This window comes from Taudactylus pleione, unplaced genomic scaffold, assembly GCF_031769625.1.
Source record: "Taudactylus pleione unplaced genomic scaffold, aTauple2 ptg000370l, whole genome shotgun sequence".
Lineage (NCBI taxonomy): Eukaryota > Metazoa > Chordata > Amphibia > Anura > Myobatrachidae > Taudactylus > Taudactylus pleione.
The window spans coordinates 14,588-38,363 of NW_028284771.1; the positions used below are offsets into that span (position 1 = coordinate 14,588).

The window sequence follows — 23,776 nt, forward strand, 5'->3', positions numbered from 1 at the left end:
GAACTGCAATCTTGATCAATTTAGGTAACTCCATTAGCGAACTCCATTCTCAGATGGAGTTAGCTGATGCGTCCTTCTGGGAAAAGCATCGCTGGAGCTTTTCCCTGTCTGCGATCGCAGGTTTTTTTAGGTGCATGCTGGGCTGTGGCGCAGTTTCCTGTCTGCAGTAAAGTGATAATGATAACCATCAGTTTGCCATCAATCTCTTTGCTATCCCAGCAGGGCTTTGGGTGCGATGACAAGGAATGATACTTCTCAAGGCCCATTGGCCACCAATGACAAATATACCAATCAGATGGATGTATTGAATCCATTGCCAAGTACAATAGACATTACCTGCACATTTTGGGTCCTCCATTCTCTGCCGGATTTGGGATGTCAGGCTTTGAATGAGGGAGTAAACTTTGTCACAAGTCTTAACTGGATTCTTTATAATCTGCATTGATTTAATCTGAGAAATGCTTCCAGTGGGCGTGAGCTACGGAAGATAGAAAGACAATAGGGTTTTAATTACAGCACAACCAAACCTACAATTTTACAGACTCTATAAAAGGAACGGTATAAACTAAATAAAGTTTGGGTAAAAAAAAAAATAAAACTATATTTTGTTACATTTACCTGAAGGAAAAATAATGACAATTTAGGTGTAGTGTCACAGCCAAAGTTAGTTTAAAAAAAAAATACATATTTAAACAGAAGCACTTTAAATGTACATTCAAATAGTCACTACAAATGCCAGGACTGTAAAAACGCAGCACAGTCGTTCTTTAGAAACATCACTTTCCTTATTTTGTGCAATGTTTGAAAAAAAAAATTTTGATAATGGGTGCGCAATAAAAATAGGCAGTGCAGCAAGAAGTAGAAATACCATAGAATAGACACCCGCTATTCAGAGAAACATGTAAATACAATGGATACAAATCAACTTCTAGAGCTCACCTATTCACAAGTGCACATTAGTGATATAACAATGAGAACAATAATCACCATTAATTGGTTCCACTTGATAATAAATCTTGTAGTCTTTAATAACTTTTATGGAAGTGAACTCTTATCCTCCAATGAGTTGTACGCTGACCACTGCAACCAAAATGCAGGAGGAAGAAAAACAAACATAGTATAGATCAAACTAAAACATTTACATTTTAATGATGAAATACACTCACAAAGTGTAGGGCAAATCAGGCATTAAGAAGCCATAAAAATGGTACAGCAGCAGCACTGAGGCAGGCTCTCTCCTGGTAGTCCTCTAGACGGTAGAAAGGAAAGCAAAACCACCAGCCGGATGCAGTGATTAGCCACAGGATTGAGCAAGTCCAACAGGTGCTCCACTGATCAGGAACAGCAGAAGTCGTCAGAGTCCACGATTAACGCGTTTTAGACCTAATAGTCCTTCGTCAGAAGCATTCCTGATCAGTGGAGCACCTGTTGGACTTGCTCAATCCTGTGGCTAACCACTGCATCCGGAGCTGGTGGTTTTACTTTCCTTTCTACCATCTAGAGGACTACAAGGAGAGAGCCTCCCTCAGTGCTGCTGCTGTACCATTTTTATGGCTTCTTAATGCCTGATTTGCCCTACACTTTGTGAGTGTATTTCATCATTAAATGTATATGTTTTAGTTTGATCTATACTATGTTTGTTTTCTTTCCTCCTGCATTTTGGTTGCTGTGGATGGTCAGCGTACAACTCATTGGAGGATAAGAGATCACTTCCATAAAAGTTATTAAAGACTACAAGATTATCAAGTGGAACCAATTAATGGTGATTATTGCTCTCATTGTTATATCACTAATGTGCACTTGTGAATAGGTGAGCGCTAGAAGTTGATTTACATCCATTGTATTTGCATGTTTCTTTTGTGCAATTGCACAAAGTTTTAAGGGGAAAGCACATGGATTTGGGGCCAAGATAGCAGAACGGTGAGGGTGCAAAAGTCTGCATTGGGCTATAAGAGGGGTGGGGTAGATCAAGAGCATTCAGGGCAGACTAGGTACATAAGTGTAGTAACAAAGTATCACAAATGAGATAGTTATAAAGAGGGAGCATTTAAATGGGGATGATCACTACTTTGCAGGTGGTTAAAGCGCCTTATCAGCCCCAGAAAGAACTTGACATGCCACTTTCCCCTCAGTACCTGTTGGGGAAAGCCACCAGGAGCGGTCAGTAGCATCTGGTAGAGTTCCTGATCAGACCTTAATCTTATATAGCACCTCGACTTTGCTTCACCAGAATGGGATCTGCTTTTTATACTAGCCTCAAGCAAGGATCATAAGAAGACAGAAAAAAACAAACAAACAAAAACAACTAACAATTCCACAAGTGACGTGTTCTATTAAAAATAAGAAAATATTTTCCTCCGAGTTCTCATTGTTACCTTCTCAAAGTCATCAGCACTAAAATCACGGTCCCGCTGAAGTATCTCATGGAGTCTGGCCTTAACTCGATGCTGACAGCTACTTAAAGAGTCACTGTCACTGTCCAACAGGCCATTCATATTGGCACTTTTCACCATCTGAACAAGGATTGGGGTCAGTTCCCCTTCCAGTGCCAACAAGCCCTAAAAATGAGAATCGGAGCGTTACAAACAGTAGCGACAACATCTGTTTTAAGGAACTCAAACTCCCTTACTCCTATCAGCATATCCTGAGGTCAGGCTTCAATCTGATGCAGAAACAATAAATCTAATTCTGCCCAAATTGCATGCAATACAAAACATATCTTCTATGAACAGTTCTTTGAAACCAAAAGAAAATCTGTAAAAGAAAAAAAAGGGGGAGAGTAACAAATAAGTCACAATTACTTTAGCAAAAGCTGCAGCTGTCATCTGGACCCTCCCTTCATCTGATGCATAGATTTTCAGGTCATGTCGATAAGTACTATGTAACCTAAGCAGGCCACACCCTGGAAATCCAGCGTAGTCTCCTAGAAAGCAATATAAACATTTGCACATCTATACATTCATCATATTATATAAAGAAATTAAAGTGTACTTAAATTAAATGCTACATATAAGGGTCCAAGTGCACATTTTCTTACTGAGCGTAATAATATTATGAGATGCAAGTGGTGCGGTTTTGTCTGCTGCCAACACACTAGCACAATGGTAATATCCTCTCCTGTGACCCTGGTGTGGAGGATATCAGTGCTTACAAGTAAAGAATGGCAGGGATGTAACGCTCGCAGTGCACAATGCATAGTCAGCTCAATCTAAAAAGGGTCAGATTGCATTGCAAGCACCTCGTGTTTATGTGCACCAGCTATTAAACTTCTCAGACTGATTTAGATCCCGCTAACACTGGATATACAGATGTGTCCACATACATCTATGCTCCGTGCGCTACAAGTTGTGCTTCAAAAAGTGGGAGCTCAGTGGGGGGAATTCAATTCAGTGCGATGTTGAATAGCCGCGGGAGGCTGCTCCTGAAGATATTCAATACAGCGCCCTGTTTGGGAGGGCAAAGGATTTATTCTCGCACCTCCCTGGGGATGAGAGGAGAAATGCGACAAGAGTGCCGGACGCGCAGCTGTTTTACTGCTTATCGCGGTGCTAACAGTTGCGCACCGGGCACTTTAGTCAGAGAATGCCTGTTCTCGTGCCTTAACACCCTTCTTAAGTCGCGAGAACTGGCATTCTCCGACATAACAGCGCACTGAATTGAATAGCTCCAGAAGCTCCCTCCCAGCGCTATTCAATTCACGTTGAATTGAATTCCCCCCCGCCAAGTGTTACTCGGTAGCACTAAGGGTCTTTTAGGAACTAAATTACTCTTTTTTCCTACCACTTCATGGAAACCTGTCTCAGCAAAAACAATGAAGGCACAGACTGAAGCATGTGGCCATCATTATAGGGCAACAAAAAATGCAACCGTTCAGTGCTTGTCCTCACTGTGTAACGCTTTATAAAATTAGAATATTGAAAGTATGAAGTATTGTTTTCATTTTTACCAAAATATTTAAGATTGATAGCCCATGTAACATACAGTGACCTTTCCGCAATTGGTACCCTAACATCAGGCTTAAAATAACAATGAATTGCAGTCAAAATCAATTACACCCACCTCAGTCATGGAGACTGAAATGCAGAAAGCCTGGCTTATAAGTCACAGCCTAAATGGCCAAGTCAGCAGCCAAGGTAACATAAGGCAGTATTTCCAAAACAAACACAAAAATGATGTTTGTGTAGGAGCTATGCAGGCCATACATCTACAGACCGATTTCCCCATTCTGCCCATGCCGATCAAAAATGCAGATTGGCGGACATCAATGACCGGTAATCCGACTGGGAAACAGGGATAGTCAACATGTTAAAAATCCCTGATTGACCATTTTTAGGTCGGAATCGGGAAATCGAGAGATTGTCCAACATGTTGGATTTCTCCGATCCCCTGACCTCGGCAGAGCGGGGAATCGCCCATCCAACTAAAGCTGTTCATATTACCTTGTCCTCCAGGATACATGCATCGAAACGCCCTTCCCAGCTCCTCTGCTTGAATCCGGCCTGCAGGAGTCAGTTCACCTCCCCACTTCAGGACTAAAAGCAATGATGGCTCATCTCTCCGACAGTCTGAAAAATGAAGCAATATAATTTGTGCATGAAAATTTTTTTTTTTTACGCACAAGTTGAAACTTTGATTTTCCCGATCCAGCCATGCGATCTGCCCTAGAATACTTGTCAAACCAAGTGATCCCTTAACTAGTACATGGGTTAGACATACTGAACAAGTCTTTAGTAGTTTTTGCTTTAGGTTAAACATACATGTAAAGCATTTCCCTGGATCTCTGGCCAAGGGGGCTTTTGCCTAGAAAAACAAATATAACTACAGCTGCATAGATATGTATGATATCACTACACCTAACCGTTACACCAGGTAGTACTGATACCCTTTTACAATATGACCAAATAAATCAGCTGAAATCTCCACTATGTAAACATTGTGGCCTTTATTTTTCCTGTCAGAAATTGCTGTGAATACACTGTCACAGAACTCTTCGCTGTGCCATACCTTCCATATGTACTTCCATCTTCCTGATCTGGAGCAGCATATTACCGGGCTTTGAGCAGATCAGGTGTGGGGCTTACATTATCCCTATTCTGCATGTCCCTAAGTTGGTGGGGTAGGTTTATTGGAGCCCGCAGAAGGAGGGGGAGCAAACTGCATTCCATTCTTCTCCGGTATAATGCATGACTTCCCCGCAGTGTGCATGTGTCACTGCTACTGTTCAGTCTTATACTCTGCTTTATAATAATGTAGAGAGTAAATCAGATCAGAAGCAGCTGGCTTGGGGGCACAGGTGAAGGCTTGCTGGGATGCCTGTTGCACACCACTGCTCTAGATTGCAATCAGGGGTGGATTTAGAGCTCATGCTGCCTCTAGGCACAATATTATTGGGCATCCGCTGCCCCCACCCACTACCTGCAGGCTTCTGGCCACACTCATTTCCCTCCAGCATTTTGCAGGCTTCTATCTTGGGCTATAAGCCTCCTCTTCCAGGCATCCAGATTGCACATGCAAATGCTCCAGGGACTCCCCTTGATACGATCCTAATCTTTTGGGCTCGTGGACTGCACATCCGCCCGCTCCCGAGACTCCCCCTGATGCACCATGGTGGATGTAGTCTTTGTTCTGTATCCAAATAGCAGCGGCTCAATTGGGGCACTGGAAAGCTCTTACAAAGGGGGACTGCTGTGCCGCCCCCAGCCAGCGACACCCCTACACAAGGGCGTCACGTGGGAAATCCAGCACGGATTGCAATCACATCACATTTACTGCCTACGCTATCCCATCACTTACGGACCCATATCAGTCATCTCCTACTGGTCTTTTAGTCTCCCCATCAGTACCTTTGGCACGATAGGTTGCAGCCACACTTATGAACAAAGGTTTATTTACACCATTATGCTCACTAATTCGTCAGGACTACAGAGCCAAAAGGATGGCTTCTACACTCACGCCTAACACAACACACGCTTGACAGAGGACTTGAGGGACCCAAAAATGGGTATATGTATATGCAACGCTGCCCTGTAAGTTTCATCATACGCGCTAAGCAGGCAGCACATAGCAATTAGAACAACGTACATCTGTGTATTGCTACGGAGATGTAGTTTGTAGCCATCTTAGATTACTATGGAGGTAGGGGGGATAGATGCGTGAGAGAAATTGTTTTGTTGTGTCTGTACCAGGTAGCAAACACGTTGTGTGACTGAAAAGCAAAAGGGATTTTGCACAGATTGTATTTGATTAAAGGACCACAAAATAATGAACCCTGAAACGGAGTATTAATACTCATTATTTATTGTGTACATTTGTTATGCACCAACACACTGTAATTTTACTGTCTTTTCATATCTGTTGTTTCTGTGTATATTTACTGGAACCTGACAATCAGAGCCTCACAAAACAGACACCATCACTCTTTTGAACTTAAACTATGACATGATGAGAGACTGACGCATTCCGTGATACGATTCTTAGGAGGAAAATCTTTTGCAAATAGAGGAGACCTGGTGCATAGATGTGCAATGATAATTACAACACCAGTGCTACTATCTAGCTCAGTGTTGGCTAACCTTGACACTCCAGCTGTAATGGAACTACATAACCCAGCATGCACTGCTACAGTTTTGCTATTAGGGCATGCTAAAACTGTGGCAGGGCAAGCTGGGATATATAGTTCCACAACAGCTAGAGTGACAAGGTTAGCCAACACTGACCTAGCTGCTTATGATTGGCTGGTTGTGTACAGACTCCTCCAGTTTATAATAATTCCTTCATTGTACCAGGGTGCAGTTCTCAATCTGGATTTATTTCCATTTGTACCACTGCAAGAAAGAGAATGTTCCCCTGTGGGGGTATTTGTATTACATTTTATATGGAATATGTTACTAGCATTTATTAACACTACTATGTAGACACTTTACTCGTGTATATAAAACTACATTATTTTTTTTTATTATTATTTTTTTTTTAAGGACTTTATTTATGAGGTGGTATATTTCAACAACATACCTTTTTTAACATACTACAGGTTGAGCCTCCCACATCCAAAATGCTTGGAACCAGGGGTATTTTGAATAACGGAATATTCCGTATTTTGGAATATTCACATATAATGAAATATCTTGGGAATGGGACCCAAATATACACACAGAATGCATTTATGTGTTATATACACCTTATACACACAGCCTGCAGGTAATTTTATACAATATTTTTTAATAATTTGTGCCTTAGACAAAGTTTGTGTACACTGAACCATCAAAAGGTTTCATTAGCTCAGTCCTGCCAAAATAATTCCGTATCTCGGAATATTCTGTATTTCTGAATATTTGGATATGGTAGACTCAACCTGTATTATATTCTGTTGAACATCATTCATACATAGCCAGTACACGACTAATCATCAAGTTAATAGAATTTTTTTTTTAATTGCAATAAAAGTTTTATTATTAAGATCACCAAAATCATTAAGCAAAGTATCATCAATATCAGTAAAATAAACAGTAGTAAATTAATCACAGTGAAAAGAACAAAAAATCACACCAAACACATCAAATTCTATGGTCTTACCAGAGAAAAAGATCAAGTATATAATAAAAGCCAATAAATGACTTAACGGCCACCCTGAACATTTTGATAGGAGGAAGACTCCTTAAACAAGAGCCATGGGCTCTAGATCAGTGGTCTCCAACTTGTAGCTCGCGGTCTTAATTTTGGCAGCTCACCACCAAGCTGCAGTACTGCCGAGTAAACTAGGAGCAAGTGACCTCTGGCGCGTGCTCCCCCATTGTGTAGACGCCATGGGTGGAGCCACAGGGAAGCATGTCAGGTGATTACCGCAGCTGTGCTTCCCTGTGGTTCCATCCACGGCGTATACGTTACGGCAGAGCGAGTGACCCCCACCCAGCCCTGCCGCAAAATCACACAGCTATTTTATTTACAAAGCACAACAATATCACTGTAATAATGAAATGCGTTGTTGTTTTCTATGAAACATTTTATTTTAACATTCCTTAAATGACCATCAATTGTTAGGTTATTAGCCAGATTATTTTTCTACAATTTCAGTAGCTCTTCAGGAGGTTTAATTTTACTAAAGTAGCTCACACGTCAATTAAGGTTGGCAACCACTGCGTTGGATTGTGCTAAATTCTTTAAATTTAGTAGCTACGGACATCATGAGATCGTCCATGGTCATGTAGAAGTCGATGGCATTTTTAATTTGCTTTTGGTTAATAATCTTTGTGACATACTGTTCTGATTTTTCCAACACATTTACTTAACCATCCGAGCATCATTGTACGTGTTACTTGTACGTAAAAGATCTAAAATATTGTTTATCTGTTAGATCTTTCACAGCCCACACTTTCTAATTTGTCAAATTCTGTGCTGCCCAACAGATGAAAATGCTGCTCAGCAGTAATGTGATCCCCACCACATTCAATGAACTACAGAAAAAAAAAAAGAAAAAAACCAAACGCAAATTCTTTTTAGGATATCGATTTTTCATATGTAAATGTCCATAGATGACTCCTATAATCTGTCCATGAAAACAATCCTCTTCTTAACACCAAATTTCTTCAATCCTCAAAACATAGAAGGAATCAATCAATAGATGTCAAACTAGTGGAATAATTTATAATACTCTTACTTACATCTAAGTGTAAGATGTCTACCGCCTCTTTTTCTCTCTTCTGATAATAACAAAGAGCCTTCAAAGTTCAAATGTACATCAATAGATCCTCCAAAGTAATCAAAAATAGGAATATCCCATAGTGTAATTCAGCAAAATTTATTTACATATAAACACATACAACAGAGTGCCCGTGTACCTTAAGAGGCCTTCAGACCAAGGCAGGATGTAAACACCTATATGTAAATTCCTATATTCTGGACTAGGAAGATCCAACAAAAAGGTCCCTCACCGTCTCTGTCTGATTCCCCAAATAAGGGCCAGGTCTTCTGCAGTCACACTAACGCGTTTCAGCAGTAAGCCTTTATCAAAATGTGATCTGAATAGAGACATTCCTGACTTAAAAAAGCCCAACAAATGGCCCCACCTCTTCCAGTAATCAGTCAGCCCTCTCCCGATTGGCCCGACTTACTGTCACTCAAAATATAGAGACGTAGATCCTCTGCACTGTTTATCATGTATGCCGGAAGTGACACGTGATCGAGGTTCGTGTCCACCTCCGGCACGCGGTCTTCAATCTAGTCCGGCTTTGGCAATCACTTCCTGCTGTTTGCCGGAAGTCACGGTTATGTCTCTATTCAGATCACACTTTGATAAAGACTTACCGCTGAAACGCGTTAGTGTGACTGTATACGACCTAGACCTTATTTGGGGAATCAGACAGACGGTGAGGGACCATTTGTTGGATTTTCCTAGTCCGGAATATAGGAATTTCTATATAGGTGTTTACATCCTGCCTTGGTCTGAAGGCCTCTTAAGGTACACAGGCACTCTGTTGTATGTGTTTATATGTAAATACATTTTGCTGAATTACACTATGGGATATTACGGTTTTTGATTACTTTGGAGGATCTATTGATGTACATTTGAACTTTGAAGGCTCGTTGTTATTATCAGGAGAGAGAAAAAGAGGAGTTGGACATCTTACACTTAGATGTAAGTAAGAGTATTATAAATTATTCCATTAGTTTGACATCTACTGATTGGTTGATTCCTTCTATGTTTTGAGGATTGAAGAAATCTGGTGTTAAGAAGAGGATTGTTTTCATGGACATATTATAGGAGTCATCTAGGATAATTACATATGAAAAATCGATATCCTAAAAAGAATTTGCGCTTGTTTTTTTCCTTTTTTTTTTCTATAGGTTTCATGTTTATGACTACATTCTTATGTGGTTCAATCTTTTTGCCATATCAGCACCCTGCCCACTAGCTGTGGGTGCTATAGATGTTTATGGCAGGCGTGGGGGACATAAATTGTACTTTCAAGCTACAGGGGAAAGTCAGCGTAAGACTGAACAATATAATTTATATTAATGTGCATGCATTTTATATTGGGGGAGTTAACAGTCCTATGTGCTGAAGAACAACATCTTAGAAAAAACTTAAAATGTATTTGAACTTTAATAGATCATGCAGTACCTTCTTCTTCACTAGACGTCTTCGGGCATCCATGTGGGAGATATGTCAGTTGTACTTTACGGTTTATTCCAGAAAAGTGTCCGTACCTAAAATATACACAATCGTTACGTAAATGAACCAGATAAACATCAAGTAGAGAATTTGCAATGCTTTACGTGGTAGGGAAGACCCACATTTCTAATAAATACTGTAAAACAATACTGGGAATAGTGAATTAGGATGGTTTCTGTTGCATTAATTTCAGTAACTCATAGCAATCTGATAGTAGTCATTGATTAGAAGCATCCAAGATCATTTCAGGAGTTTTCTTATTATCCATCTGCACTTACATCTCTAATACGGTTTTCAGCTGCTCAAGTTTTGCTTTGCTCTCTTCAATTTCAGAATCATTGTTCTGTCCAAGTTCAACGAGAAGTTGCCGTGCAATGTCCAGCACTTCCTGTTCAATGTAATATACACAACACTTTATGGGCAGAGTAAATGACCAATTGGTCTTGATTAGTCACAAATGTAAAAGAATATATAAATTGTCTAACAAACTTTCCACATGCCTGCAACTGTTTTGGTTTCTTCAGTTTTAATTTTCCAGTCTTGTAGCCATAGCACTTTTCAAATAGATCAAAGAACCTTGAAATAGGAAGAAAAAAATATATATATATATTCTTTTTTTAAGTGAAACATGAGAAATGTAAATAAAAAACACATTACATTACAATGATCCCACAGTTGGTTCTTCATTCGAGAGAGGCTTTGAACAAGTTTTTAGAAAATAAAACAGAAAGATTCTGTCTGTTGAAAGACGATAATAGCTTAAAAATAAATATTATAGGCTCAATGACACGGTGGGAAGTGCTGTAAGACTTTTTACAGCTTTCAGACTATGACAACACTTCCTGGGTAAACAGCAAAGCGAACGCCACCCCCATCACCAAGATAAACTGCTCACAATATCATCACCTCTCACAGCTTCGGCCACTCAAAAAGCAGAACTTGAGGCACAAGCGAGTAATTGTTATAATTTATTTGCTGAAAGTTAACACTATAAACCTGCAGAGGAGAACTCCTATCCATTCACGTAACTGAAGGGAATTACCTTTGATGCCTCACTTCCATTTTCATCTTTTGCTTCGGAGTCCGATCGCCATGTCTAATTACAGCTATCACGCATCGGAGCTCCATCCTTTTAAAGAAAAAAAAAAAATGGTAGGAGGGAGTAACAATTTTATTATATTAGTAGTAATTTTGCCTCGAGGACATTTTTAAGAAATCATCACTGCTATGCTGCAGATTTTTCTTTAAAGACAAAAAAAAAACAAAAACAAATGTGAAGGTCAGTGAGAGATTATGGAGAATGTTTGTGTTTACTGCCCCCTACTCAGGGTCTCAGATATCTGCAGGTACAGGTTTTCAGTTACTCTACAAGAGCACAGAAGTATGGCCTTGCTATTCCTGCTCACTCATGGGAGAATGGTTTGTTTGGTGGTAAGCCTGATCGCGGTGTCCTCATGTGGGGAGTCATGAGATCATTGGCAGGTAACAAACCTAATTGTGTTGGGCACATGTCTGCTACATTGTTGAAAGTAAAATAAGCCACAAGACTGCTGTATGGCCAGCATAAGGGCTGCTGCAGACTGGGGATGTAGGAACCAAGGAGAAGAGGTACAGAGGGGAAAGGCTACAATACACAGGGTATTTTATGTGACACATTAAGTAGAAGAATACATAACGGGAGTATAAAAGTGTACGGATAAGCCTGCATCCTGCTCATGAACACATCCAATCCTCTTATTTATAATAAATTGAGATTTTAGGTGAAATATACTGTCCCCAGGTATGATTTATATGGGGAAGACATGTAAATACTGGCTTACATTGTTCCCGATGTTGTAGGAACTATAGGTATATCTTCTGCTTCCAGTGGTATAGACCAGGGGATGTGAAATTGGGGAGAAAGCTCACGCATGATGATATTTCTGAAATAAAAGAACAGCATGGTGACTAATATTTATAAATAATTGCCAAAAAAATTCATATTAAATAAGACTAAATAAATATATACATTTTTTTTGTTACATTGAAGTATAAAAAAAAAATCTACTCGATTCATGGACATTAGGAAGAATATGGTCTCAATCCAATTAGGAGCAAGTTTGTGAATGCAGGTTTGTTTCATGAAACACGCAAACATCCCACAAACGCACGCACATGAGAAACGCGAGATCCATTTAGAAATGCCAATATGCAGTAGCCGCAGAAAGGTTGTGCAACTTTTCTACTACATGCTACGTGGGAGAATGCATAAAAAGTGGGGAACCACCCTGGAGCCCAAAAAAGAGGCAACTAAGATAGAAGGCCAATATAGAAGGCTGTAAGAGGCCATAAGGAGAGTACTGGAGGTTTTTAAAAGGTGTAAAATGGCTGATTTTTGCAAGTGTTTTTCAACCAATTAAAGCATTTTGGGGGTACAGGACAATGCTTGTATAGTAATTATTCAGTGTTTTTGTACAAGTTTGTAAAAGTTGGAACAAACACTTTTCTCTCTCATCTGCAAGTTCTAAAATCCCTCTCCCATCAATACAACACCTCCCCCCCATACCTGCCCCACGTCGTCATTGGCACCTCCCCATACCTGCCCCCCGTCGTCATTGGCACCTCCCCATACCTGCCCCCCGTCGTCATTGGCACCTCCCCATACCTGCCCCCCGTCGTCATTGGCACCTCCCCATACCTGCCCCCTGTCGACATTGGCACCTCCCCATACCTGCTCCCCGTCGACATTGGCACCTCCCCATACCTGCCCCCCGTCGTCATTGGCACCTCCCCATACCTGCCCCCCGTCGTCATTGGCACCTCCCCATACCTGCCCCACGTCGTCATTGGCACCTCCCCATACCTGTCCCACGTCGTCATTGGCACCTCCCCATACCTGTCCCACGTCGTCATTGGCACCTCCCCATACCTGTCCCACGTCGTCATTGGCACCTCCCCATACCTGTCCCACGTCGTCATTGGCACCTCCCCATACCTGTCCCACGTCGTCATTGGCACCTCCCCATACCTGTCCCACGTCGTCATTGGCACCTCCCCATACCTGTCCCACGTCGTCATTGGCACCTCCCCATACCTGTCCCACGTCGTCATTGGCACCTCCCCATACCTGTCCCACGTCGTCATTGGCACCTCCCCATACCTGTCCCACATCATTTACACCTCCCCATACCTGTCCGACATCATTTACACCTCCCCATACCTGTCCCACATCATTTACACCTCCCCATACCTGTCCCACATCATTTACACCTCCCCATACCTGTCCCACATCATTTACACAATTATTGAGCGGTTTAGAGAAATTCACCTGAAAAACAGACACATCTTTATTGCCCAAATTATGCTAGTTAAGCCCCTCAAAGTGTGTGATTATTCACCGAGTGGGATGTACCAGTGGTTCTGCACTGTGTCCCGATATTTTTACCTTAAAACAGAGACTTTCCCTTCCTTTTCACCTGCGCAGGGGGCTGCACACAGAAAAGGCAAATTTCCTCTTAAAAAGCAATGCAAGTTTGGAATTGGATTGCAAATTATAACTGCAGTGCAAGTTCATCCAGAGAATGTCTTGCAGAACCCAACTCATACAAACAAACTTGTTAAAACAGTGCTACAGGACATTTTTTTTAAAATTGGGGAACAGCTACTAAATAGACAGGGAGTTTAAAGCATTACATTTATTTGCACATTTTCCGCAGGAAATACAAGAACTCTGATGGGAAAGCAGGGAGTACTTCTAGAGGAGCATGGCTGCTGCAGCCACAAATACACACTATTACCCAAGGATCTTTGCACAGTCGTCATAGTACTTCATAGAATTCTTCACGAAGCTGAATCCATTAACATCACAGACATAAGACTGGCCATTTGCACGCAGCAAATCAAAACCGCACACAGTTTGCTGCCAAGAAAAAAATATACTGTAAATGACATGTACCTTACAGAAAAGAATCATTGTAGAGATAACCTAGACAATAAACAGAGCTCTACTGAGGCTACAGGTACCAGCCCACCCCAGTGTTATATTTAGGCTGCTGGCACAGTGCATCATGTGTATCCCAGCGGTGGTAAAATGAGCAAGGTAATGCTGTGTGCATTAGGCACCTTGTGGGAAAGGTTAGAATTAAAACGAGCTTAAATTGTTGGAAAAGTTAAAATTAGTAGAATGCTCATCCTGGTGATCCGGTGTGGGTACAGAGGCTTCTGGCACTGTTTGGGCTGTCTCCCCACTCCAGAGTGCTGTAAAATGGATAAAGCAGGGAGTGCTGGGAGGGATAGATAGACTCTGTATAGGGATAGATCACCTCCTGCCAGCAGGTGTTTAAAAAAGTGTATAGAAACAGCAACAAGGCCCCATTAAAAAGTTAGATTATTATTATTAACCTGTATAAATCAGATGTGTTCCTGTTTAAATATTATATATATATATTTTTTTTTTTCTACTATATTCTGTGTGAGCTGACTGAGCAGTAAACTTCACTGTTTCACTAAAGATCACTGCACCTAAAGCTGCAGTGATCCTACTACCTACAAATGACAACAGCTCTTATCCATCCCCCATATGACCTGGTCTGAGTCCAGTATCCAGAGTCAATGTTTGCCCACTACCCAGCAATCCTAATCAAAAGCAAGATCTAGACAGAATAACCAGCAAAAGTCATTTGTATTATTTAAAAAATAATGACTAAAAAAATAAAAATAAAAAAAACACACCCCGTTAAACTACTTTGTTCTTTCTGTAGTAGTTTAGGCATATTGGATTTATGGTTCAAGAGTACCCAGCAGTCAACCTTAATGTGTAATTACGATAAACAAATGCGCATATGACCTATGCCATATGCGCGTAATCAAGGTAACAGCTAAAGATTACTACACTTGGGGCCTTTTATCATAATAGTATGCTTTATTTATCTAAAAAAAAAAAAAAAAAAATTGTTATATAATAAATGTTCTCTCTCTCATTAAAATATCGATGTCCAAGGCCGGATTAAGGTCTGTGGGGGCACCTGGGCAACAAACATGTGGGGGCCCCTATTAATCGTGACGAACTGGGGGTAAGCACAATGGGGACCTTATGCAGAGCCCGCAGTAGTGTCAGTGCCCACAGTGGCAGTGCCCTGTATGCAGAGCCCACAGTAGTGGTGCCCTTTATGCAGTGCACCCAGTAGTAGTGCCCCTTATGCAATACTCCCATTAGTAGTGCCCCCAATAGTCATGCCCCCTGTAGTAACGCCCCCTGTGGTAGTGCCCCCAACAGTAATGTCTCCTGTATACAGTAAATGTCCCCAGTAGTAATACCCCTGTAGTTGTGCCGCCAATGATAATGCCCTCAGTCATGCCCCCCCGTGTGCGCCCAATAGTAATGTCCCCAGTAGTAATACCCCCGTAGTTGTGCCCCCAGTAGTCATGCCCCCTGTGGTTTTGGCCCCAGTAGTAATTCCCCCAGTACTAATGCCTCTGTATGTGTGCCCCCAATAGTAATACAGCCTCTGTATTTGTGCCCGAAATAGTAATGCCACCCCCAGAAGAAATGCCCCCTGTAGTAATGCCCCCCCCTTGAGTAATGCCCCCAGTAGAAAAGCCGCTTGCACAAAATAATCCAATACGATGGAGACTCCTCTGTAAAGTCATATGTCCATATTCTGTCCTGTATCGAAACAGAACATGTTCAACATAATGCCGGCAGTTGTTTAAAAAAGTCTCCATTGTATTTGATTATTTACGGATTCAAGTTGTTGGACATCGATATTTTAAAGAGATATAACATTTATTATACAACAATTTTTTTTTAGATAAAGCATACTATCATGATTAAAGACACCAAGTGTAGTAATCTTTATCTATGATATGGTGATTACGCGCATAGGTCATATGCACATTTATCGTAATTACACATTAAGGTTGAGTGCTGGGTACTCTTGAATAAAGATGCATTTTGGCATTGAGGGTGCTTACCTCCAGTACCCGCTGCTGCTATTGCCGCAATAGTGAAAGGCCTTTGAGCGCATAGGCACACAAAACACTCAACTTACTTATGCATTGATTTTATAGCAGAGACATTGCTAATACAAATGTTGGTTTCTGAAGCATTTTATTTGCCTGGATCTGTGAATAATAAAACTGGTCCAACAGGCAGGGATATCGACGTCGCCCTCATGTCCACGGTGCCATTCTCAGTTAGCTGATCTATATCACTATTTCTGGACATGCCCTCTTCTCAGAATATTTTGGTTACAAGTTCGTAATACCCTTTAGATAATTTGGTAAATGACCTTCCTTTTACTAATGAGTGGGCATTATTTTGGATATTACCAGAGGGTCAGTGACAAAAGGCTGTAAAAAATGATCGAAAATCAGCGCAGTGGCCCGCAAAACCATTTTACAAGCCTGGATAAGCGTTTCCCCTCCTACATTGAAATTATTTAGGAGAAACTCTTCCATGTGTTCAACATGGATTGAATAGAAACCATATTATTAGAAAAGGAAGTCAGTGTCTCTTAATTTTTTGACAGATGGGAGAGCTATATCTCAACTCTACCTGTTGCATATCAAGGCATCATTTAAGACTAGTCAATGGTATAACCTCTGTGAAATATCTAATGACCCTCCAATTATTTTGGAATCCTGTATAGAATCTATATTACTTTATTTTTCTTTAGTGCTTGCTGGGTTCTTGGTTTCGCCTCATGACTCCTATCTCCCACTTTCTGTTGAATTGAATTAGGAACCTTACTGGGACCTTTATTACTGTGTTGTAGGATGACTTGGTTAGCTAAATTTGCAACTTATTATGAATTATTATAGTGATGATTTTTGTATTATTCTTAAAAATATACGATTCTGTTTTCAGATGTAAAACCGGAATTGTAAAAAATTTTTTTTTTTTTTCTGTTTGTCATATACAGCGTTTCAATAAAAATTAAAAAAAAATAAATAAATAAAAAATCTGGTCCAACATGTTGCAACATTAACAAGTCCTCGGGAAAAACCTAGTACACAGATCAGCAGATACTGCAAACAGTCACATATACACAGTACAGACAATCACCTTAAAGGCGAGGCACACTTTCCAGGCTATTAGTTTCTCTCTGGCGTTTAAGATGACAGGATACCGAACTTCTTTCCCCTCACTGTCCCTTTCTACCTTGCCATCCAGAGCGGGAGACTTGCGAGCTTCAGCATGAGCATAGTCTGGCCCCACGGTGTAAACCTTTATTACACATAGACAAAGCAGTAAGTACCAGCAGCAGTTTGTATTTAAAGTGGGGAGACCTCACCATCATGAGAAACTTAGTTCAGCACCAGTCTGCCTGGAAACCTACACCGCAGTTAAGGCTGAAATAACAATTATACATTCAATGGCCTTATTTTTAAATATAACAACAAAAAATTAACAGAATTTGTCTGTTTGGAGTGGTAGAAGGTAAAATACCTTTACATCAGTGCCGTCAGTGGGCATAAACTCCTCATAAATATATGCACCAGTCTTCCTTACGCTGCTTTCAGGGGAATACACACTGCTACGACTGCCAATCTAAAAAGCAAAATACATTTAACTAAACACGAGGGAATGCACAGATGTAACTGCTGAATTTAAATGAGAGAAAAGCGTAAAAAACACCAAGAATTATGGCATAGGCTGTCACTCAATAATGCAGCGTTCACAGAGCAAATCTGCGGTACTGTGCCTGTAACCCAGTGCTCACATTACCTGCAAAGTGCAGACGTGAACAGAGGAAAAACACTGGCTTCCTGTGGGCGATACACAAGGAGCTCAGTAAGCACCAGTGTTCTGCTCCCCCCCAGGGGAATAATATGGTGCTGCCAGAAATAACCACCATAGCAGGGCAGGAATAGGACGGCTTCAGATAGGATTGAGGGAGCTGATAATTATCAGAAGGAAAAGTGGATGGGGAGGTTGCAAACTCAGACATGCAAAAACATCTTGCAACAGATGAAAATAGACTAGAACAAAAACAGATTTTCAAAACCATAAGAGAGTGCATATTATACTATTTTAATGAATAATATACAAAGATTTTACTAAAAATATTGTAAACAAGTAGCAGATTAAATGGTGTTAAACCACTGAATACTGACCCTACGTTATTCGGATGAGTCAATCTATTCATCTTGCACGTACCTGCCCTGGCCATGCAAAATACAGAGACAAAGGATACAAGATCCACAAATTCCAAGGTCAGATTATACTAGGAGTCCAGCAGAAAGGACAGAAGCTCACCTTTCGGAAAAGTCTTTGGCTCCCACCTCCAGCAGATGTTGGGTAGTAAATGTAAACATTATGATCCTCAGCACTGACTGGCTTCTCTACAAAGGGTTTTTGGAAAATTTCACCATTTACCTCAACATGATCCTCACCTTCTATTAAATTACATTCTGCAAAACATCAAACAATATGAAAAGGATGACTGGTCTGCCAATACTTGTTTAGAGTTCATCAATGCTAGAATAACCCCATCACATTTATATGTTAAATTAGTAGCACACTACATTGAGTCAAAAAGTCAGTTTGATTATTAGAACTGGTAACACTAGCTAAAATTACATCATCATCATCATATAATCCTACATAATTCTCTTTACATTAGGTATAAATTATAATAATACCATACATGTCACTCATGTAGAAGTTATTTAATTCAACACATGTATAAGACATTTAGGAGGACATAGAAGATCAGTGCTAAATATTACTCATGTACCAGTGTTCCCAATCATTGCTAGAACGATGATGCCACAAATGACATTGCTTTTCTCCCAGTGCATAAACAGAAGAATTACATCCTGGAAATACTCCATGGCAGGCATAACGTATGGGCTAATTCCTTAGTCAGACGAGACAAGAAATAGACATCCCCAGAAGGAATGGAAATAGTCGGCAGCCATGTAGTATTTCAAAGAAAACAAATTAATGGCAATAATTCTATTTTCTTTTGTAACCCTGTGGCAGCCATAACATTTTGGATGTACCCAAGCAGTATATAGGTTGGATTAAGCAACATTAACAGCACAACTGCAAAGAAATTGCAACAAAAGGCTTATTACATTAACAGTTTGGAGGATTTTTCACCCAAACAAGCACCTGCAGATGATGCCACATCCATACTTTTACCAGACAACATTGTCTGAAGAGAGGACCGGTTCTTAACAGGGTCCTACAAAAAGTATAAAACATTAATCAGTTTATGGTCGTCTATCCTTCTGGGCAGATACAAAGAAATTGCCCTGAGAAGAGCTAGGGGATTTAATTTTTAAATTTTTTTTTTTAAATAGTTGGTTGTTTGCAGACAGAGACTAATGATTTCCTGATTGATATATTATTTGTCCATATATAGGTTGAAAAAAAGGCTCCTTATACCTTAGAACATATGGTTCTGTCGCTCAATGGGCAGACATAATTGCTACCAAATACATGATCTTCAGTGAAAGCCACAAGATAAATCTCTTGCAAAGGGATCATAATATTAGAGCATCAAGTACTATAATGTGATACAAAGGTCCAATAGGGTTGTTGCAAGGCCTAATGCTGGCCATACACGCTACAATTATCGGGGCGATAAGCCTGATATCGGCGGATCGCCCATATAATTGTAGCCTGTGGGGGGGCGACCGAGGGTTAAATATTACTCGGTCACGTATGCCGGATTGTCCAGCATGCCCGTCCGATGCGATATTTACCGGTAAACTGTCGGCCGCATCGGGCAGTGTATGCCCAGCCGCAGCCGACAGACAGACATTTCCTGTGTTCCTTCCCATGGAAGGGGCAGGGAAATGTCTCCTCCCCCGGGGGCGGAGCGCGGATGTCGGGCTGATACACTGTGAGAAATCTCACAAAGTATGCCAGCGACATCTGCGGCTGGCAGGCTGCCAGATAAAATGTCTGTCGGTCTGACAGACATTTTATCTGGCCGTGATTGCCCAGCATAACTCTTTATTTTATTTTTACTGTTTGTTTTTAAATAGTAAAGTTAAATCAGATGCCAAAACACTAAAAAGAGCAGACAGGGTAGTGAGAGCAAGACTAAATCCATCCAGAGGAGAATATAAAAACCGTGGAACAGTAGCTGAAACAGGGTCAAATAGTTTAAATCTGCCACACACAATAAAGGTCTTCCAAATATTATAGTAAATATAGAAGAATTGTGTTTTCTGTACATTAGTATCTTTGTCAAAAACTCGTTTACGTCTTAGCAATGACCATTTAATCTCCTCGCCTCCAAAGACAGGACATTGGAGTTGGGGTTGGGATTCTGAATTGGTCCCTGGTGCCGAAGATATGATCGAGATGGTGAGGTCAAAGCTATTCCATAAGCATATCCAATGCCACAGAAAACCACTACTATGACCTCTACTGTTCCTTTATTAATCTTCCATGGCATGAGCACACAGGAAAGGGAGGGCACACATACCCCAAATTAAAGTGCAACTGAAACAACAGCGCATTCATTCTGATAGTCCTTTGATAGGAGGGTATACAATCGGGAAGCCGGCTGTCTTAATACCGGCAGCCAACTTCCCGACTGTCATATCCCGGCGAGGGATGAAATGCCGGGTGTCTAGATGTAGACGCCTGACATATCCCCAACGCCGGGACACAGGCGCCCCGCATCCAGATCGAAGTGATGGCGGGTGCCGCGAGCGGACAACCGCAGGTGGGAAGGTTAGGTTTAAGGCACCCGGGGGGACTTAGGGTCAGGCACACCCCAGGAGGGTTGGGGTTAGGCTAGGGGGAGGGAGGGTTAGGCACCCCCCGGGGGGGGGGGGGGGGGGGGGGGAGACTTAGGGTTAGGCAGCGAGGAAGGGGGGGGGATTAGGGTTAGGCACTTGGGGGAGAGGTTAGGGATAGGCACCACTAAGAAGGGTTAGGTTAGTTAGTTCTTACCTATCCACGATCGGGATTTCCAGCACTGTTGGGCTTCCGCTGCCAGGATCTCTGCATTTGTCGGGCTGTCACTGCCAGGAATCGAACCGCCGGCCATGGGGCCGGTGGTATTTCATACAGATTCCAGTAGAAGTTACCTTAGGACAGTGATTTTCAACCTTTTTCAGCTTGCGGCACACCGATCAAGATTTTAAAATTGCTAAAAAGGTCACAGGAAAAAAAACACTGAAAATTGTCCCCCTGAAGGAAAAAAAGAACACAGACATTGGCCCCCCACAGAAAAACAAACACGCACATTGTTTTTGTTCTTTGGGGGCCATAGTGTTTTCAATGCGTGTGTTTGTTTTCTTTCTATGGAGACCATATTGTTTTAGGTTTCTTTCTGTGGAGCCATTGTGTTTTATTTTTTTCTGTGGGGCTCAATGTGTTTGTTTTTGTTCTTTGGGGGCCATTGTGTTTTCAAACACATTGGGCACCACAGAACAAAAACAATCACATTGGCCCCACAGAAAAAATAAAATAACCAGCTGAGAAGGCTTACTGTCGTCTCTGCTCTGCCCTTCATCGGCTGGGGTTGCGCAGTCACACTCAGTGATTGTAGCTGGGAGCAGTGTGCCGGCAGGAGTGCAATGCAGCATGCATGACCTATGTCACGCCGCCACGTCTTCATATGTCACGGCCCGGGCGTGTCTGAACCTCCCTGGAGAAGCCAGCACTGCCTGGGCTAGCAGTAAAAGTAAGGTCAGTTCTGCAGCTCTGACCTCGCGGCACACTTGACTACCACTCGCGGCACACTAGTGTGCAATGGCACAGTGGTTGTAAAACGCTGCCTTAGAGTATGAAGAGGAATACAGAATTATTTGAGGCAGTCCAAACTTTTGTAATATGTTGAAATACCTGTAAGTATAGGGCGTGTTTTCCTGGATGGACGTCTCAACCAAGATTATATGATGATATCTTCTCATCTTTGCCTGCTACATGCAATGCAGAAAGCAATATCATGGTTTTGCTTCTAGCGCCACTTTGGTGAGAGATTAAATAAGCTGAATTACATGCCGTACTGCCCTCATTTCTCGAATGTTCAGATGGAATCGGTTTTTACTCTGCACCATACTCCTTGTACCAGTAATCTGTGTAGATTGAGGTTTGTCGTGAGCACAATACAGTACTGAGAGTGAACTTCCATGAACTTTAAGCCTTGAACCCTGCCATTATCCAAGTGCTTTTCCTGCGACATTTGAAAGTATAAAGCTTTGATTGAAAAAAAAAAAAAAAAGAAAAGATGGTTTTTGCAAGGCCATTGGCCCAGAATATCACCTACAAAAGAAAGTGTGGCTAAACGACTGGCTCTGGGTCTGGCACATAAGGCTCTTTTGCAGACTACGGCTAGAGCCATACTTCTGAATGAGAAGGTGACTGCATCCAGTTTAGCTTCACAAATAAATAACAATCCTTGTCTGCTTCAATTCATTTACTTTGATCTTGTTTATCCTTAAGAAAGTTCTCTACTCATACTCCAGGTCCCTGGAAACTTAGGCCCTCATTCAGAGCCGGACGCTCTGAGCAGAGCGCACGCTCTGAATGAGGGCCGTCCTCCATAATTATGGAGCGTCCTCCTGGACGCTCGAATAGCTGTGGGTCACCACCCACAGCCTATACGAGCGTGCAGGTTGATGGCCGCGATGGTCTTGACCATCGCCACTGCGAGCCGGAGCAGGCGGTTGAGTTTCTCAACCGCAAGGCCCGGAGTGATTTTGGCTCTATCAGAGCCAAAATCACTCCCACTGACATCACTAGTGAGGTCAGTGGGCCGGCTTCTGACGGTAGGCGTTCCCTTGGGAACGCCCCCGTCTGGGAGGCACGCCCACCAAAGGGGGCGTTGCTGTCAATAAACATCGACAGCACGCCCCCTTTGATCAGACACAACGAGCGAAGGAAAGTCCTTCGCTCGTCGCGTCTGGCGCATGCGCACGACGGAGCTCCCGCCGTCGTGCGCATGCGCAGTGCACACCATCGACCCACTTGCGAGCGGACAGCCGCTTGCGAGTGGGTCTGAATCAAGCCCTTAAACCATAGTCACATCAGACTTTAAGTACTGCTCTTGGTAAAAGCTTCTTAAAGAAATTTCAATTTCGCAGGGCAGCCATAGGGTCCTTCAGTAGACCTCAATCTACTAGTGGAATAGTTGTCACGGTAGACACAGCTACATCAATTATATGCACCGACATCGCTTAGAAAATTATTCAATCCAAAAGGGTAACATAGGGTTATGTCTCTTTTGAATAACAGACATTTGCCCATCTCTTCCCCATTCTTAAATCAGATTTTTTTTAATAGCACAAAGAGGGATTTTTGAGAGAAACCAGGACGAGTATTTTTCATCACCATGGTCTTGTTAATATGTTTAAGAAGAAAACTTCCAAACTGTAGGGTTAAATGCTCTCTCATGACTTATTGCTAATTGACCAATTAAGTTCAATGAGAGAACCAAGGTACCAGGCTATGTTGATACCATCATAAAAATGGCTTCATTTGTTCATGAGCCTGAGGCAGGATTTCTCTGGACCAAGGGCTACAATCTACATATAAAAGCTCTTTCACAAGCAATCTGCTAAAGATGTAAAACACGCTCCACATACCATGATAAGTTTTGCTGAATTTCTTCCCTTCAGCAGGCTTGGAAAAAGCAGACTTCTCTAAAGGTTTTC

General features: G+C 41.7%; 1 protein-coding gene across 1 annotated transcript in view; it reads right to left on the minus strand.

Annotated features, from left to right (window-relative positions):
* LOC148508335 (inositol hexakisphosphate and diphosphoinositol-pentakisphosphate kinase 2) overlaps positions 1-23,776 on the minus strand; it is a gene marked incomplete at its 3' end in the record, with an annotated part of 70,024 nt that overhangs the window by 14,582 nt on the left and 31,666 nt on the right. The window contains exons 6-18 of the mRNA XM_088444646.1: positions 18,408-18,562; positions 17,598-17,699; positions 17,214-17,375; positions 13,945-14,066; positions 11,989-12,090; positions 11,211-11,297; positions 10,669-10,744; positions 10,447-10,556; positions 10,118-10,203; positions 4,440-4,565; positions 2,802-2,923; positions 2,376-2,558; positions 337-478 (exon numbers count right to left, since the gene is read on the minus strand). Coding sequence (XP_088300772.1) covers positions 337-478; positions 2,376-2,558; positions 2,802-2,923; positions 4,440-4,565; positions 10,118-10,203; positions 10,447-10,556; positions 10,669-10,744; positions 11,211-11,297; positions 11,989-12,090; positions 13,945-14,066; positions 17,214-17,375; positions 17,598-17,699; positions 18,408-18,562 — 1,575 coding nt within the window. The remainder of the gene's footprint in view (positions 1-336; positions 479-2,375; positions 2,559-2,801; positions 2,924-4,439; positions 4,566-10,117; positions 10,204-10,446; positions 10,557-10,668; positions 10,745-11,210; positions 11,298-11,988; positions 12,091-13,944; positions 14,067-17,213; positions 17,376-17,597; positions 17,700-18,407; positions 18,563-23,776) is intronic.